This window comes from Podarcis muralis, chromosome 3 (genome assembly GCF_964188315.1).
Source record: "Podarcis muralis chromosome 3, rPodMur119.hap1.1, whole genome shotgun sequence".
Lineage (NCBI taxonomy): Eukaryota > Metazoa > Chordata > Lepidosauria > Squamata > Lacertidae > Podarcis > Podarcis muralis.
In genome coordinates this window covers 24,789,153-24,808,610 of record NC_135657.1, presented here as the reverse complement: position 1 = coordinate 24,808,610, position 19,458 = coordinate 24,789,153, and the positions used below count along the sequence as shown (strand labels likewise).

General features: G+C 45.1%; 1 protein-coding gene across 6 annotated transcripts in view; it reads right to left on the bottom strand.

Annotated features, from left to right (window-relative positions):
- HHAT (hedgehog acyltransferase) overlaps positions 1-19,458 on the bottom strand; it is a 171,333-nt gene that overhangs the window by 141,375 nt on the left and 10,500 nt on the right. For 4 of the 6 annotated variants that reach the window (XM_028724728.2, XM_077925555.1, XM_028724732.2 and 1 more), the window contains 4 exons: positions 16,098-16,165; positions 11,457-11,570; positions 9,086-9,280; positions 5,133-5,345 (listed from right to left, as the gene is read on the bottom strand). In XM_028724728.2, the coding sequence (XP_028580561.2) occupies positions 5,133-5,345; positions 9,086-9,280; positions 11,457-11,570; positions 16,098-16,165 (590 nt within the window). The remainder of the gene's footprint in view (positions 1-5,132; positions 5,346-9,085; positions 9,281-11,456; positions 11,571-16,097; positions 16,166-19,458) is intronic. The other 2 variants (XM_028724730.2, XM_028724733.2) reach the window with 2 other exon arrangements.

The window sequence follows — 19,458 nt, the reverse complement described above, 5'->3', positions numbered from 1 at the left end:
CCCAAGCTAACAGGACCAGTGGTCAGGAGTGATGGGAATTGTAGTCTCAAAACAGCTGGAGGGCCAAGTTTGGCCATCACTGCTCTACAGCATCAAATGTTGCTATACTGGCATAACTCTTTCACTTCAGCTCAACTGGCACAATTTACGCCAGCTTCCTACAGTTAGGACCGCTCTGTTAACCAGGCAATTAAAATACAGTTTGCCCAGTGATCAGCGTCAACAACTTTTCTAAGATTTGGGTTCAACAAAACAGGGGTCTTCTTATACATGGGGGCATCTTATACACGGAAAAATACAGTAAATTTCCCACGTTCCCCATTGACAATCAGGCAGGCTGGCTTATGCACCAAGGGCAGAGAGTCCACAAAGGAGCCTTTCTGGAAGACCAAGTCAGCCTCCAGCACAGGCAAGTCATTCACCTGGCAAAACTCAGCAGCAGCCTCCTCAAGACTGTCGGTGATCTATGATTCTGATTATTTAGTAAGAAACTGTAAACACAGCAGATATTAGACTATAATGTCCAACATGTCACTTGTATAATATGCTTGTTTGCCTGCATGTTTGTTATCTAAAAACTAAGCATTTACCTTCATTCGTGTGTGTGTGTGTGTGTGTGTGTGTGTGGTGATTTATACTTCTGAAGTAAATTAAGTATTTGTGGGGAAATAGGGGGAAAAAATCCTCAGTTGTTAAGGGTAAGGGAACGAGGAAACACCTCATTCAGCTAACTTACCATTTCTTTATTTTATTCTTTCCCCTTTCTTTCCTTGCTCTGTTCATCGCTGGGAAATGATTACACAGATGATTGGCTTATTCTCCATAAAGAATGGAAGATTACTTAATAACTCTTATTACATCTTTCAGGGAGCTTGCCGGATGCTTTCACTATTCTGACTCATCTTTAATGACATCTCACTAGCAGCGAATACTTTGAAGAAACTACCATTCTTCAGAGTGCTTGGTGGGGGAGACTGGAAATTTCTGGGCTGCTGCCAATTCAGTTGTGATGCATGCCAATCAGACTTCTATAGGCATGTTGACACATCTGCTTCCTGTTCGAGCACCAAATCATGAAATAAAATATTCATTTAGGCACATCAGCAGAGATTTATCGAGGCTGTAGAGTGTTTCCTTTTAGTGGGAACCGGGTATCGACATTCCTTCAGCAGCTTTTGAAAATCTTTAGTTTGGAGGTAATTTTCCTTTCGTTTTATGGAACTGGTAGAAAGGTGCTTATAGCAGCTGATGTTCCTGCTATAGACTTGCCGATACAGCAGCTGCAAATTCAAGATGAAATGGAATCTCACTAATGCAAGCACACAGGTCTCCACCTTCTCTCGTTTATTTCCTGAGCTGCCGGTTCTTTATTCTATATTGCAGAGATGGAAACCTCAGGCCTGGGGGACCAAATGCAGGTCTCGCTCTCGCTCTCTGGCCCTCAGGCCTCTTCCTAGGCTACACACCCTTTAGAGACACATCCCTCAGCAGCCCTTGTCTTTTGGAGTGCTTTTGCCTGGCTGGAATAATACTACTAATACGAATAATTTATTATTTGTACCCCGCCCATCTGGCTGGGTTTCCCCAGCCGCTCTGGGCGGCTTCCAACAAAGATTAAAAATACATCAAAATGTTGCACATTAAAAACTTCCCTGAAATAGCCTTCAGATGTTTTCTAAATGTCAGGGAGTTGTTTATATCTTTGACATCTGATGGGAAGGTGTTCCACAGGGCGGGCACCACTACCAAGAAGGCCCTCTGCCTGGTTCGCTGTAGATTTGCTTCTCGCAGTGAGGGAACCGCCAGAAGGCCCTCAGAGCTGGACCTCAGTGTCCAGGCTGAACGATGGGGGTGGAGACACTCCTTCAGGTATAGTGGGCTGAGGCCGTTTAGGGCTTTAAAGGTCAACACCAACACTTTGAATTGTGCTTGGAAATGTACTGGGAGCCAATGTAGGTCTTTCAAGACCGGTGTTATGTGGTCTCGGCGGCTGCCCCCAATAACCAGCCTAGCTGAACTCTGTGTCACTGAACTCTGATAATGCTTCCTGTTGGCTTGGACAGAGCATAGAGAGATTGAAGAATCTAGGCTACCATAGAATGGTAACGCTGGCATTCATTGCTCCCCACAACGGACCCAAATGGCAAGTGAGCCACAGAATGTTGCCCAGAAGGGATTATGGCCTGTTGACTCATGTGGTCTACTAAGACAAGAGATTGCTTTTAATTGCTTAATAGATAAAAATTTAATTGTCCCCAAATTTAATCCTCAATATCTCCAGGCAGGGCTGAGGAAAGCTTTGTCTGAAACCCTTGAGAGCTGCACAAACAGCCTATTAGCAACACCTGTTAGCACCTAATAACAACAAATATTATCAGTGAAGCACATAAATTTTAATGCACCTTCCCCCAAAATTCAAGATTTGTCTGCACCTGTTGCAGAAACAGGACCGCCAGGCTGTGTCCCACTCTCCCCAGCTTCCATCCTGTAGAGAGCACTGTCATGTAAAATTATGTAAATACGCCAATGCTTAAAACATTTATCCACTTAAAATCTCATCAGCGAGAATTTTTGAAGTAAGGAAACATGCATTTTTAAGGAGATAATGAGAACAGGAGTTCAGCACGATCTGAAAAGAGCTTTCTGGCTTTGCTTCCCAAAAGGCTAAAAAATCCTTATGATTAAATGACAATCTCTTTCAAGGCAGGCAAGAAAATCTTATCACCTCCTATTTGGAACACACGCAACCAGCTCCCACGACACCTCCGACACGTCCCCAAAATTCAAAGCTATATTCCATCGAAATTGGCCTAGATCTGATGGCCAAGAAAAGAGGTAAGCTTTCCTGGATCTGATGGCCCTTTCTAAAAATCAACATGATGAATTCTCACAGTTGAACTAACTTAGTAATTTGCGAGCTGCACACTTAGGGAGGAATTCAATGTTGCCCTGTGCAAAAATTTCAGTTTGCCAGACAGAACAATCCCCCCCCCCCCCGCATGCTGTTCTGGGGGTTCTCTCAACCCTCCCAAGACAATTTCAGGGGGTGCACAGGGGGAAGAGGGAAAGTCCCATTGCATAAGCAGAAGCCCTTGCACCGAGCTTCCACTGACCGGACACATTAGGTAACTCCTGCCCTTAGGGGTTGGGGACCTGACATTTTGCCCATAGACTTTTCCTAATTATAGAGCTGGACGGGATCTTGTAGGTCACCCAATCCACCCCCTGCTGAGTGCAGGGAATCAAGAGGAACCCTTTTGGCTGGGCAGGGCAGATTATTATCTCCCCTCCCCCATGCCAACTCTGACAAGTGGGTGGGGCCCATCAATCATCCCGTGCCATGAGGGTTCCATCCTGCTCTCTGCAGGGGTCTGCTTCATGACAGGGAATGTGCTGGTGAACATAAAATATAATAATAACAATAACAATAGTGAATTGAATATAAGGAATGACGTGAATTAGAGAAAAATATGTAATATCAAGCAGCAATGGGGGGAAGGAGGGAAGCGTCTCATACGAAGAGCAGGAAGTCAACTTTTTTAGAAAGTTGTATTAAAGTTGATGCAGTTCGACACTGATTTGTTAAAAATTTGGAAAACTAATAAATATTTTTGGCAAAAAAAAAAAAATGTGCTGGTGAAGCAGCACCCAGCAGGAACAAACTCTTCACTCATCAGCTGAGGAGCAGAGGGTTCAATCCTGCTCTCTGCAGGGGTCACTCACAGTTGATTAGCAGGTGCAAGGGATGTTGAAGAAATGGCCCCCTGGGCCAAACCTCCACCCAGTGGGTCATCCACATCCAGCCCCCTGCTGGGGTCTCCATGTAGGGTTGGTAAAGATTCCCTGTCTGAAATCCTGGAGAGCTGCTGTCCATCATTTCGAACAATAATGAGCTAGATGGACCAACAGCCTGACTCGGCAGAAGGCAGCTTCCTATGTTCCTAACCCAGGACAAGAGCATCTCCAACAGATTGCGGGCCAATCTGTTCTTGAGAACTTGCAGTGAGGGGAAGCCACCAACCCTCTAGATAGCTGGTTCCTTTGTCAAACTGCTCTTACGGTTAAAACATTTCTCCTAATACTCAACTGAAATTTCTGCTGTAGCTCTGAAGCCCATTACATGTAGTCCTGCAGCAGTAAACAAGTCTTTGTCGTCTTTCCATGTGACATCCCTTCCACGCCACTCGCCATCTTTGCTGCCACCTCTCAAAATTTGATAAGGATTCCCCAAACCCTTCACCTAAGTCCCAGGACAGAGTCTATGCAGTGCCACACTAAAACAAACACCCTCGCTCTAGCTGCTGAGGAACCACCAATGATCACTCTGTCGAGTATTTCCTCCCAACCGGCTGTTAATCAACACTTAAGCAGTTTGTTAACCAGATTATCCTGGGGAGCTTTGTCAATGCTTTGCTGAAATCAAGATGAATTGCATCCACCCTATTCCCACAACCCATTAAGCTAGTAAAGTGGGGAGGGGGGGGAATAGATGAGTCTGGATTTATTCTTGTGGCTGCCTTCAGCTCCTTTTGCACCTTGATATTGCAAAAACAATTTTGAATCACAGGATTCTTTGATCCAGCCAGCAGGCCCTGCCAGTGGCTACACTGGTCTGAGGCCATGCCAAAGCTCCTACTTGCATGGATCCACAGTCAGTGTGTTTAGCATGCCACAAAAGCAACGCAACTCCCAAGAGGCTGGGAATCATGTAAGTGGTAAGATCAATGTGGTGTCAGAAAACCAGGTGGCCAGAGGCCTTCTGGTGAGTCCTGACTGGCATAGGCATGAGAGAAAGCTATGGCAACAAAGCAGGTACATATGTTGCTATGAAGTAGGGTTTTGCCAAAATTGGGTCCCCAGCTATTGCTGGACTACAACTCCCATCATCCCTAGCTAGCAGGACCAGTGGTCAGGGATGATGGGAATTGTAGTCCAAAAAGAGTTGGAGACCCAAGTCTGGGAAACCCTGTTATAAAGGGACTTAAGAACCAGCAGCTATGAGCAGTACAGAAATCGCTATTCTGCCAGGATCAAATTATTATTATTATCATCATCATCACCATTATATCAATCACCTTCTAAACCACTGTCTCAAGGCCATTTGCATATAAGATACCAAAAAGTGCTGTCACCTGTTTATAAAATCCATCGAAGGTAATAATGGGTCCGTTGTGAAAGACAGGATAATAGAACACATAAGCCAGCATCCAAAGGAATGGGTGATGAGTCATTTCAGCAGACCTGTACCAGCAGTACTCTAGACCAAAGCTTGTGTAATAGAGGCAGCGGACAGTCAGGGTGAAAAGCAGCAAGTAGTATTCACTTTCACTGGCATACCAGCCTCTCTGTAGAATAAAAGCAGATCAAAAATTATGTGAAGTATCATCCACACATCTAAGGAGATAAAGAACATTGCGGATTCAATGCCACACAACCACAAACTAATCATTTTTACAATACTCGGTGTTTATATAACTTTGGCTCTAGTGCTCAGTGTATTAGGTACTACTATCTAAAATGCTACTTTGCTACTTTATTGAATATACCAAACACTGGTGCCATCTTTGGAGGGCCCTAGATGCCTGAGCACCCACAATATTTTGACTCTGGGTGCCCACCTGCTGCCTAGCTGCTTTCTGGTGCCCTGGTGGCGACCAGACTGAGGCCTTTGTCTTCACCACAGGGCCTCTGTTGGGGCCTTTCTGTGGTTGCAACGGGCCTCGCTGGGCTTCCCCATGGCCACAGCGGGTCCTGTTGGACCACCTTCTGCAGCGTGATGTCACACCCAGGCACCCACAAAGTTGGGCAGAACCCAGTGTGTGTGATACCAGAAACTACATGATATATAGCAAAATCCATATGAATCAGCAGAGTAGGTACCGCCTCGGGCAGATTTGAGCTACCATCAAACGTTGGCAAGTTGTTGGGTATTTTACCAGGGAACACAATTTGAATCTTCTGTGTCAAACACCCAACATCCGGAGTGCTGCTATGCCTCCCCATCTGAACAGAGCAGAGCACAAGCTCATATACCGTATTTTTCGCTCCATAAGACGCACTTTTTCACTCCTAAAAAGTAAGGGGAATGTGTGTGCATCTTATGGAGCGAATGCATGGGGGAGGCAGGCAGGAAAAGCTCCACGCGGCTCTTGCGGGCTTTTCCCCAGGAGGGAGAAGGGACTGACGCGGCCAGTCAGTCCCTTCTCCCTCCTCATAGAAAAGCCCGCAGGAGCCGCGTGCTCCTTAAAGGGTGCTTTTGTGGGCTTTTGTGGAAGGTGGGGGAATTGCCATAGCCATGAGCAGCCTCTCCCTGCCGGACAGGCTGCGCGTGGCTATGGCAGAAGCCAAGACAGCCAGCAGGATGGATCCCGCTGGTTGTCTTGGCTTCTTTGCTCTTTGGGGCTGGGGGGACGGGACACCTGGGCTTCCTCCGGCAGCTCCGAGAAGCTCTGGGAGAAGACAGGCTATTTTTTTCTTGATTTCCCCCTCTAATAACTAGGTGCGTCTTATGGTCCGGTGCGCCTTATGGAGCGAAAAATACGGTACTATATGTATAAAGTTATATAGGAGCCGTTGCATGCTCTGTAACAGCACCGAAAATCATTCTCTATTCAGGGAGAGAAATCAATATTGAGATAAGGCCTGAGGAGGATGAAAATTAAGGCAGAAATAATAAACCCAGCGGCACAAGACCCACATGCACAAAGGTCTGTAACATTATTCAGACACTTTCTGTTTCCTGCTATGGGCTGTATACCTCTGGGGAAAGAATCCACAAAAAAGCAAAAGGAGAGCTGCATTATCGTGCACATTTGGCCTAAAACTCCTGTCTGCCTTTATTAAAAAAAGAAAAACCCAAAAACCCTCCAGTTTGCTGAGCAATTAAGACAAACTCTGCCCAGGACTGTAAAAGGAAGATCAGAGATCAGATGCTGTTGGAGATAAGCGCTTTAACAAGGGAAGTGAAAATTTCAATGGCACAGAGAGGGCTCATTTGGGCAAATTGCATAACCACTTCCATCTGCATGGGGGTTCCGTTCCCAGCCCCCGCATGTGTCCACAGAGCATGCATAAACCTGCTTTGCCCCGTTATTCCCCTGCTATACCCCATTCTGCCCCCGTTCTTCCCCCTCCTAGGTCCAAAAGGACCTGCCCATCAGCGGTGACATGTCAATTGGATGCACGCAAAACCGTTGCTGCCTGTAGTTTCACGGATACAGCTTCCAGAAAGGTTTGTACCAGAAATCGAGCATAACATTTTATATGATAAGAACATAAAGTGAAAGTTTGGACTTCCTCCTCAAGGCAGACTTTCTCAGGCAAAGAACACAACATAAAGAATTGATTTCATTATGACCAACTTGACCTACTATTAGACCTGGCCAAGATTTGCTCACAGACTACTGGTTACCCACCCCTGTGATAAAGGGTACCAGATGAATGGTATCTGCACAGAAGAGAAGGGAACAAGTCGAAGAGCATGGAAATGCTCTTTGGATGACCCCAGAGGTTGATAACGCACATTGGTGTTGGCCCCGGGCAAGGTAATACAAAACAACTCTTGGTGTCTTTAGAGAGACAGATTTCATATTATGGTGGAAAAGCTGGAGGCACAGGTCATTGAAAGCAGTGCTAACAGCATAAATTAGTCCCAGTGGGTTGCATGGGCAACACTCCACCAGTACAGTACTAACGTTAAAATAGCAAAAATCACTGCTTCATTATGAGAAACCCTCATTTCCTCGCCCATTTTCAAACGTGGGATAGGTAGGTAACAGGAACAAAGGCATTAGCCAGCAGCTGTAAGCTTAAAGTCAGAGGGGATTTCATTGGTACAATGAAAGTTCTGAGTCAGAGAAAACCAAAAAAACTTGTCTAGAAAAAGTATCAGGTTGGCAATGGAAGTCACGACAGATTGACATTTCCTTAATTGTTTCCCGTTGAAACTTAAGAAAAATGATCCCAATAAGACTAGAAAGCAGTTTTTGACTCTGCGTCCACCAACCACAGACCATTGCTGACGACACTGAAAGGAGCAGGAGAATGCAGAGACCTCATAAAAACAGAGTGGTACTAGGTTTGTGGGGCCGATTACTGGATGAGAGAACACTCAGGAACTTATTATCTCCATTATCCTGCTGATTCGAAAGGTCAGCACGACCACAGAATATGGAACCTTGCAGAAATATAAAAAGGAGACATGGATCTGGAATTGAATACTTCTACAAGTCTTGTCTTCATTTTATGAAATCATGAATCACACTATGAAAGGCCCAGCTTGACAAAGAAAATGATGATTAGGGTATTTAAAAGAAAAGTCTACTAACAGAGCTAATATGTGAAGCATGAAAAAACCAAAGTTCGGAAGCCAACGAACCATGGCTTCAAACTGTGGTTTGTTGGCAGTAAGCAAATCATAGTTAAGCCATTAGGCAGGATTCAGGCAGTAGAGTTTGCCTGTCCAGGGTGGCGTCCATCCCTAGCATGAGTTACTGTTCTAGACATAAGCGTCACCCTCTCCACACTGCTATAAAACCCCTCAAAGAACCCCTGCTCTTTTTGGAGATAGCAGCAGCTTGGTCATAAATTTATTGTTCTGTTTGTTGCGCTAGTTCCTCTGCTGGTTGTTTGGGACACTGGTTTTTGTTTTATTGGATGCTGTTTTCAGTCATTTTTGAAATCACCAAGAGATTATATGGACAGCAGTCTAAAAATCTAGATAAATAACAGCAACAATGCTGATAACACTTCTTCCTGATGCAGAGAAACAGGAGGAGTGCACAAAACAGCAGCAGAGGCAAAGCCAGAACAATACATCATGCAGAGAGACAGTGGCTAACCCCTCCTCTGAGGATGGGCACTTTGCGCTAGTTCGCCCTAGCACACATGTTGGAAATTCCTGAAGTGAGAGGGGTAACTGTTCTTTAAACCTTAAGCTTTCTTATAAAAGAAGATTCCTCAAAATGCACATTTTCAGAACCAAATTGAAAAGTGGTTATTTCAACAATAAAGCGCTAGGTATGAATGAATTTAAACAAATAAATCAGAGTATTATTTTTATTTTTTTAAAAACCCAACCAGTTACCTTTATTTCTTCCAGGGCAGACACACGCAAAGTTGACAACAGAAGCAACGAGCCCAGCCACATCAAAAAGGGGTTCTTAAATTGAGCCACTCCGTACGAGAAAGTTACATGTAGAAAAATCACTGCCAAACCATTGGTACCAAGCAGAAACCAACAGGCTGCCATGCCATACACCATCAGAAACCAGGGTTTGTACTAAAAAGACAGGGAGGACAATAATGAATGAAAACACTCGCTTTCGGTTCAATGCACAACTCAAGACTCAGCTCAGGAGGCAATTCAGTTTTGTATCAGTTTGTACAACGGATGGGATAGGAGTACAATTTGATCCCCTGCTAAATTTGCCCGTTTGCCCTCTGACAAAGAAATGACCAGTCCATAATTTTAATAGTAGGTTTATTGTAGCTGTGAGAGACAGAATAACAACAGGAAAAACCCCAGAAACCCAGAAGACCAAAGTCAGAGATTGATGTGCATTATAATGAGTGAAATAAGTGTTTGATCCCCATTAACCAGCCAGATGTCAGGCTACCTGGTATCTTCACTGTATGTAACAAGCTGAGATTAGAAGCACCTACTGCAAGGGGTAATCCCAGTTCGTTACAGTACCTGTACAAAATACACGTGTCAACAGAAGCAATCAATCCAGCAGATTCCAAAGCAGCCACCATGACCAAGACCAAAGAGCTGTCCAAGGATGTCAGGGACAAGATTGTAGACCTGCGCAAGGCTGGACTGGGCAAATTTAGCAGGGGATCAAATACCTTTTTCCCCTCACTGTAGATTTGGAACCAACCCATTAGTCACACTTAGGTTGCGGCGCTTGGAAAAATGTCAGCGCCTGCCTCTATTACAAAAACACAGTGTCGACCTGTAGCATATAACAGAGACATCTGTGGAAAGTGTGTGATATTTAATTTCAAACTACTGTACAACCACTTCCCCTCAAATATTTAAAATAGGAAGAATTCTTGAAGGAATAATTGAAAATAAAAGTGGCTCGCTTCTAATGAATTCCATGCTGAGCAGTGTTGCAGGCTCTCTGTTCCATAAGATTATTAAAACTAGAGGAGAGAGAAGGGAAGAAGCCACTGAATTGTGGCACTAAAGCAGGCGAGAAAAGGGAATCCATGCATTTCTACAAGGACTGGGGAAGAAATGGGTTCATGTGGCCCGAGGGGGAACTAATTTCCCCACCTACATAAATAAGAGAGTTTTCCTTCTTCTTTTCTTTGCCTTTGCAAATGTGGTTGTTTCTGAAAGACTAAGGGCTTCTTCTTCTTCTTCTTTGGTTAATATTTCAGACATGCATCCAATAAAGATATATTTATGCCTCATTTCTGCTTAGATTTTGAAGCCCTTACAAAAATTGGCAGTTGCAGAGGATAGTTTTCTACGCAGTTGGAATTGCTACAGTGGTTCTTTCTTAGCTTCAAAGAGAGGCTAAGAAACCAGCAGACACCTAGACAGGCCTCTTATAGACTTCCAAAGAACAGCTGAAAAACATTGAATATTATCTGAAATGCTGTTCCCCTCTGCTAGGTCACACAATGTCCCTCGACTCTACTTAGAGCAGCACTGGAACATTATGTGCAGCTCTTAACCATGTCTTTTTACTGACTGAGTTGTAATTTTTGATTTATTTATTTTTAACCATTTCACATTTCAGAGTGTGTGGCTGATGTAGCACTTGCTATCCACCCCACCACCGCCATGCTTTGTTCTAGACCAGGCATAGGCAGACTTGGCCCTCCAGATGTTTTGGGACTACAATTCCCATCATCCCTGACCACTGGTCCTGTTAGCTAGGGATGATGGGAGTTGTAGTCCCAAAACATCTGCAGGGTTGAGTTTGCCTCTGCCTGTTCTAGACCCTTCACACATTAGCCATGAGAAATGGGAGGGGTCTGTGCAGAAGTGGGGCAGCTGGGTACACTTACTCCAGGCCTCAGAGGGCTAAATTGGCAGGGGCAACCCGCTAGGGACTGGTGGCATTTTAGTTTGAGTTTATAACTTCATTCTAACAAGGCTCCCACCTCAAACGTCAGACAAACTCTACCCAGGACTGGAAAGGGCACCACATATTTAAAGGGTACTACAGCTGTGCCCCTGATCCAGCCTCCGATGTTGAGTGAAACTCTGTGCCCCTAGAGGTCACAGGAGATCTCATTGGGCAGGTATACATCCCACCTTTTAGGGTTGCTACCAGGACTGAATGGCACTGAATGGAGGCCACAGAGGCAACAAAACGCGTCTACGCTACTAGTACTGTAAAACTAGAGCTTTCTTATTCTTCTTAGAGATAATGTTGACATATTTGTTGATCCAAAGCAATTTCCAAATTAGAGCAGGTCAGCTCAAAGTCGCCTACCTTCTTCATGTAAAGGCTGGACAGCTGTGATACCGTAAGGTGACCGAAAAGAAGCCACAGGATATATCCTTTACCCCATTCCATCCAAAAATTCCATTCAAAATCCATGGGATCCTAGGCATAAATCCATCATAAAAACGGGTTTAAAGCATGAGGAGAAGACTGGAAGTACATGGTCACTGCTTGCATTTCGATTTAGGTCACAAACCAGGAGAAACCATGGCTGAAGAAGTTATGCGCAGGTATCCAACTTAACACACAAGGGCTTTTTCTATCACTGTCCATTGAGTTGTAACTCATTATTTTTAAATTGTAAACCACGTTTGAGTGCATTGGAAGAAAGACAGTATATAAATTTAAGTACTATACTTCCTCCCTGCTCTCGCTCTCACACTCTCTCTCTCTCTCTCTCTCTTCCTCCCCTGGCAATGTATCCATCACAATCTGTATGGCCACATTCGCTTTCTGAAGGATGCCTGCCAAGAACAATGGCATCCTTTGCACAATGTTGATCAAAAGGAATTTCCAAATTAGAACAGAAAGCAGACGGCAATCACTGTCTGGGTGTCTGGACGAATTCATGCTGCTAAAAGCGTGGCACAGTTTTCAAGTAGGTGCTGAAGGAATTTTTCCTCCCCTTTGCTTTAGCTTGAAGACTATGAAACAACCACAAAATCTTTAGCGCCGACAAAGCGGCCGTATAACATTTTGCTGTCTGCGGTCCTCGTGAGAGGACAATAGAAAAGCTGTGTGCGGCTAAATTAATACATCATGCACCACATCCTTCTCTTACAAATATATACCATATTTTTCGCCCTATAGGACGCACTTTTTCCCCTCCAAAAATGAAGGGCAAATCTGGGTGCGTCCTATGGGGCGAATGCAGGCTTTCGCTGAAGCTTGGAGAGCGAGAGGGGTCGGTGCGCAGAGTTCCCGCAGGGCTGTCTAGGCTGCGGATAGTAGCCTGTTTCCCGGAGCGCCGGGCGCCCTGAAGCAGAGCGCCCCTCGCGCCGGGCATACATCCGCAGTGTGGGGAGCCCTGCAGGAGTTCCCCGCAGGGCTCCCCACGCTGCAGATAGCAGCCTGCCACCCGGCGGGCGGGGCACCCTGAAGCAGAGCGCCCCTCACGCCGGGCAGACATCGGCCAGCCCCACAAGCTCGGGGTACAGCAGGGAGGCGCAGCGCCGCCATCCCGCTGTTCCTCGACCTGGTTCGGTTTCCCTGACCTGCTTTTGGGGGGGAAATAAAGGGGGGGATTTCCTTTATTTCCCCCCCAAAAAACTAGGTGCGTCCTATGGGACGGAGCATCCTATGGGACGAAAAATACGGTATGTACACACAATAGGCGTATAGGGGCATACACATATGAACACATCCGTATAAATTAGCCCAGTAATATGCTAAGGGATTTGGGTGTCACAGTAGCAATGATGCCTTCAGGAGTCGCTGGCTAAGCTGCCCGTCATGAGGGTGGGAAGACTAGGTAGTCACAAAGGTCGCAGGCTGTGCTTTTTTTCTTTTAAAAAAATGTTTAGGGGTACTCTCACTTTCCTATTCATATTGAAATACTGCTCCTCAATGAGGCCAAACTCAGATTCACAAAATGTTTAGGGGTATGTGTACCCCTGCATAGGTAAAGGGTAAAGGGACCCCTGATTATTAGGTCCAGTCGTGACCGACTCTCATCTCGCTTTATTGGCCGAGGGAGCCGGTGTACAGCTTCCGGGTCATGTGGCCAGCATGACTAAGCCGCTTCTGGCGTACCAGAGCAGTGCTCGGAAACACCGTTTACCTTCCCACTGGAGCAGTACCTATTTATTTACTTGCACTTTGTGCTTTCGAACTGCTAGGTTGGCAGGAGCAGGGACTGAGCAATGGGAGCTCACCCCTTTGTGGGGATTCGAACCACCAACCTTCTGATTGGCAAGTCCTAGGCTCTGTGGTTTAACCCACAGCACCACCTGCGTCCCACTGCATACTCCCCCCCCAAAAGCACTGGTCGTAGGCTTAGCTGCTCTGCTGCTAAGGTTCATTGCTTGCAATTTGCTGAGCTACTCTAATCCTTAAGAATCTCTATCGCCAACTGCTGAGCTCCTCAGAAGCTAGGCAGGGCGGGAACTGTTGCTGAAGCATGAAGAACAGACCCATTCTAGGAAAAGAGCAAGCGGGGGCTGGGTCAGAAGCAAGGCATGGGAAGCAAGGAGGCCTAGGAAGAGAGACTGGGGGGGTCGGACGGGGCGGAGAGAAAGAATAGTCCCCAAAAAAATGCTGGGAGGAATAGAAGGCCGATCTGAAAGGGGAAGGAGTATTGGATGGTCAGGGAGGCCACCCAGTTGGTGGTGAGATTGGTGGGGCTCACCTGACCTCCTCCTGCTGCCTGTGTCACTTTTTCATCTTGACAGTAAGATGGGGAGGCGAGGCAGCGCCAAAGTCAGTGCAGTGGAAGCACCAGATTAGTTCTGCGGCTATGTTTGGCCCACTAGCCTTACCCCTCCCTCTGTACTTCCCAGTAAGCCGCAGGGATGAGGAACAAAGCTCCCATGTTGATTTAAAGGAAGCAGTGTGGGGAGGGACCATGGCTCAGTGGTAGAGAACGAACACACAGAGGTCCCAGATTCAATCCCTGGCATCTCCAAGTAGAGCTTCCTGTCTGAAACCCAAGTGATATGCTGCCAGTTAGAGTAGGCAGTACTGACCTAGATGGGCCATAACATAAAGGTGACTTCCATGTTTTCAAACCTTTGGCCTAAGTGAAATGCCACCAGTTCCTGCAATTACCGTATTTTTCGCTCTATAAGATGCACCTGACCATAAGTCGCACCTAGTTTTAGAGGAGGAGAACAAGAAAAAAAATGTTCTCTCCCTCTCTGCTTAGCGCCTCTCCAGCAAAGCGGGAGGAGAAATGGAAGGGGCTCTGCTTCTCCTGCCGCTTCGCTGAAGGGGCGCTGTGCAGAGAGGGAAAGCTTTGCAGCGGCTCTCCAGTGAGGCGAAGCCAGGAGAGCAAGAGGGATGCTCTCCTGGCTTCAGCGAAAGCAACGCAAAGCCTCCAGAGCACAGCGGGAGGAGCGCTCCTGCTGTGCTCAGTAGGCTTCAGGCGGCTATCCTTGAAGCCAGGAGAGCAAGAGGGATCCGTGCGCACTGATCCCTCTTGCTCTCCTGGCTTCAGCGAAAGCTGTGAGGCCTGCATTTGCTCCATAAGATTCACATACATTTCCCCTTACTTTTTAGGAGGGGGAAAGTGTGTCTTATAGAGCGAAAAATACGGTATTTATGAACAGACATGGCATATAAGAGGCAAGTAAAAGAAGCCAACTAGTTAAAGCATTCCCTCTCAGAGTATCTGAGCATACTGTCATAGCTCTTTACATTTCCAGGTGCAACAGACCCAGGATAGATGAATATCTCATTAGAATAGGCTTACAAAATGCGTAATCAGGCCAGTCCCATCCCTTATTGCTATTCCTGCAGAAGTTGAGAAGGAATACAGTCAACAGCAGCGATATATTGCAGCAGCCTTCCGCAACCTGGTGCCCTTCAGATGTTTTGGACTACAACTCCCATAGGCTCCAGCTAGCAAGGCCAATGGTCAGGGATTCTGGTAGTTGTAGTCCAACAAAATCTGGAGGACACCAAGTTGGCAAAGCCTGCATTAAGGCTGGAGATAGGTCAGACCCTTTGTGAAACACTGCTTTGTTTGAGGAGGAATTTCCAGATTTGCTTCAAATTTCACCAGAGGTAGAAATCTAGAGATAACCAAACCCCGTCCCCACAGATTTTCATTATAAAATACAGACAACGCAGCAATCCAATCTTATGCATGTTTACTCAGAAGAACGCTTCACTGAATTCAATGGCAAGTCTGCGTAAAACTGCAGACTAATTCTCTTTTGTCTCCTCTTAAAATTCTGCAGATGTTTCAGCTCTAGAAAAAAGCTACCCAAATTTGTTTCACGTTTTTGCTTTAGACTGAACATAGGTGGCATAACCAGTTAAGGTGAATTGTCAACAATATCTTCATCGTCATGCCAAAAGCTTTGGGTAGGCTGGCCTAAACAATAAGGTTTCTTGTTATAGCAGGCATCAAAAACAGGAAAACAAAGATGCCTGCCTAATATTAATAATGATTGTATATACTGAATAATGTTGTGTGGTTTTTTAACTGTTGAGTTTTTAGCGTTTGTTCCACTAAACATGAAAAAGGGGAGAGGAAATCTTGTTGTTGCTTTTCCTAATAGTTTTATTTAGCTCATATGATGACAGTAGTAACAGGTGCTTGCGACATTGACTCCTGAAAGACAAGTGTGCAAGCAAATCTGAATTTGTTTGCACACTAAAGTCCACACAGCTGCACAGATCAGATCTGCAAAGTTTAATGCAGCACTTAGTTCAATTTCTCCGCCAAGCAACACAGGCCATATTAATTGGCAAGCCTAACCATGCCAACCTGACAAGCCATATGGCACAGGATAGCATTGGGGCTCCATCACAATTTGTGCCAAACTGTTCCTTCTTCATCCAGAGCGCAATTTAACACACCAGTCATCAAAGCCAATTACAGTTCACTGAAAGGCAATTCAAACTGCTTATTCCCATGCTTATTCAAATTAAAAGTAATATCTCAGCAATATTTGTTGACCTTACCTTTCTAAATCCTCCAAACAGTGAATCAGTTTCCAGCTCAAATTCTCTATCAAGTTCCTCTTCATACTCTGCCAGGAATAACAGATCATTAAATAAGAAGTTATTATCAGGAAGTAACAGAAGTTGGTTGTTTCTTATAAACAGCTCAACATGTACATCAGTTTCTGTTACGCAACAACTCCAACCTAACCCAAATTATTAAACATGAAATCCCATTAAGCCTAGTAGGGCTTATTTCCAAGTAAGCATGCATTCTTTCCTAGTAAAAAAAACACCCAAACAAAGTCATGGCTGACTTAGGAGGGCAAAAATCCATCAAGCCGTTTTGGAATAGAATGAAAGAAATGGACTGGGTTTCATCAGGGCTAAAATGCCTGAAGATGAGAAGTTAAGAGCAGGTCTTTCAGGACCCTGGACAGAGTCTAGGAAACACAGGACTTATTACAATGAATGCATCTTCCCAACTGAGTCAAGTGCTCCTTGAAACTGTCCACTCCAGCTCCACCCCTTTGCTGAGAATTGTGGAGCCTTAAAGGAGTAGCGCTTTGGAGCAGAATCTAGCACGTTCCAGGCATTCATGCAAGGCACCTGTGCTCAAAAGATGGAGCCTTTGATCCAATCTCAGGGGGTCTCAGGATCAGTGGGAGTGTTCAGGCCCAATGGCCTGCTCCTCAGACAGCCACCCTGGCACCTCAGCCTCTGTGTCATCGCTGGGTTCCAGGAGCACGGCAACATGCTTAGGCTGAAAATGGAGCTATTACAGATTGTGTTTCTATGTCAGAGGGGGCCAGCTGTCAGATTCAGTCATCACCAGCAACTCCATCTTAGTCACCCACAGCCCTACCAAATTTTAAAGCAAGGTGTGGTGTAGAAAAGCCTTGTGTTGACTTTCCTAGAGGTGAGGATGGGCACAACATTTCATATCCCTGCCACAACCTGACGACTTCCACTTGCTGAAATACTTAGTGCTATTTAAAAGAGTCAAGGAGTCAAAATGCTAACAGGCCAATGATGCCAAGCCTTCATTCTATAGACATTTTTACTAAATAGTGGAAAGGTGCAAAATGAAACCAAGATCTTTCATCAGAAGTGGCCACTCACTGTGCGACCATTAGACGCAGAAAGGAGTAACAATCAGTTTGACCAGGGCTTAAAGTTCATTGCACATCTTTTAAAAATAAATAAATGCTATTTTAGTTCTACTGCATAGCATCACAGAAAACCCATGTTTAAAAGCATTGAAGTAAGTGGTTCCTTTCTAACGATGCATGTCTATTTTGGTTTATTGCATTATCACTTAAATTTACACATAAAAGCCAGACTAATTAGATTTTTGTAATATTCAGCAGCATTCATATTCCATCCTTCTACTGTAAAACCAATGTTCAGGGTGGCCCACAGCATACTAGCAATAGTCAAAAAAGCATGTGAGCGCTGTGCTAGATAGTCAATGTCTTTAATTTCACAGAATGTGTAACAGTGACCTACTGAATTGATCAGATAGCTTATTCACAGAAAAAGTGACAAATATAGGCAAAAGGAGCATCAATAATAAATGTGAGTGGTAGGTAGCAGTGAAGCAATAGTTGAGAGTTCAGTCTGTAAGGTTATCAAAAGCAGCATTCCCTTCCAACTTGTCCACCCACGGGCTTTCCCATTAATTTTCTCTCTCCCTTGCCTACCCAGCAACTTCTGTTACAGCTCCACATCCATTTCCTGGGCTTCCTTCACAGCTTGCTGGCGTTTCAAATAAATGCAGATTTAACCTGAATTTAATCAGTCAATTAATTAATCTGTTAAAAGCCAGATCTGCTAACAATTAACAACAGCCTTAAGACGTGTGTGTGTGTGTACGTTGGTACTGCCCTTGCACAACTATTGGCCACTCAGAGCAAAATTTTCAACATGTATAATCCACTGAATATCAAATGCACTCTTGCCCACAATTTATCCCCAACAAAAGCCTGTCAAGTCCTATTTTGGAGTCACACGGAAGAGAGACTGCCTCAGAGGTTCAAACAGTTAACTTTGCTTAGCTGAAGGGGGAAGAAAAAAGCTCTGCGAGTGAGGAGCCAAACGCTTGATTTATCACCTTTGCTTTTCTGAGGGGGACTCTTAATTTCTACCTGAAGAAATTCATCTCTCAACAGAATGAGTTTTTGCTCTCACTTTGTGACACCCAAGATAAATCTCAAGGGAAAGCGTCATCTTCTCTGAGGGATTTTTGCTGCTTCTTTTTCCTTTTTTCCCTGGTCAATCTGCAGTCCCTCTTAATCCGGCACCACTGACCTTGCAGAGAGCAACCCCAAAAATGTAGACGAAGAAGTATTTTATTCAATAGACGCAGAACTTTAATGAGTTACTTTGGAGATTATTTAATGGCACGTGAGGCTTTATCGCTGGCTGCCTCCAAAGCATGATTAAAAGGTGCTTCTGCTAGACACAGATAGGGCAGCGCAGGCAGAAATCAAAGGTTTAAAAGAGGAGTGAGGAACCTTTGGCGCTCCAGATACTGCTCAACTACAACTCCCAGCAGCCCTAGCGCTAATGTGAACATGCCCATAATTCATTTTCAAAGCATCACTTCTCCGACATTATGCTATCAACTGCTAGGGTCAGAACAGCCTGCAGATTAGTGGCAGAAATGAGCATGCACAAATGCCTACTGACAAAGATGGTGCCATGATTGAACTGTACAACAGACATAGATAACTGTATCGACTATTTGTGGGCAGGAGGCGGCGGGGGGCAGGGGGAACAAACTCACAATCAGAGTCATTTGGGGTTCTCAGGTCCATCCTCAGTCTATGGGACACTTAGGGCAGGCAAAAGAAAGAAACATCAGGGAAATATCAGGCGGATTAGACATTCTTCTCCCAACTCCTTCTGAGGTTCAAAGCGAGTATTAATAACAACACCAGCAGCAACATGTGTTTACCACCCTATACCCACAGGTCTCAGGGTGGTTCACAAGATAAAATCACAATATAAGAATGTAAAATACACAATAAAAACAAAAACAAGAAGAACCCAACTATCCCCCACCCTCCTCAGAATCTCCTGTTCTCACTCAGTCTTTTGATCAGGATAACCAGCAAATGTCTGCTCACACTGTCCTTCATGAACGGTGTGTGCTTTGTCCCATCCTATTTTGCATCCCCTGCATAACATTTTCTTCCTGCTTTACTCTGGCAGAGTCTACTGCATGCTCATCCACTTAAAGATGGCTATTTGCTGATTCTAAAGCTGCCTATTAAGTACAGTTATCAAGTCTGCTGCTCGAGGTTGCCCTACAGCAGACACACTCTTCAACCCTCTCTACCTGGTCTAGCCTTCCTGCAAATGCCCAATCAGCATCCTC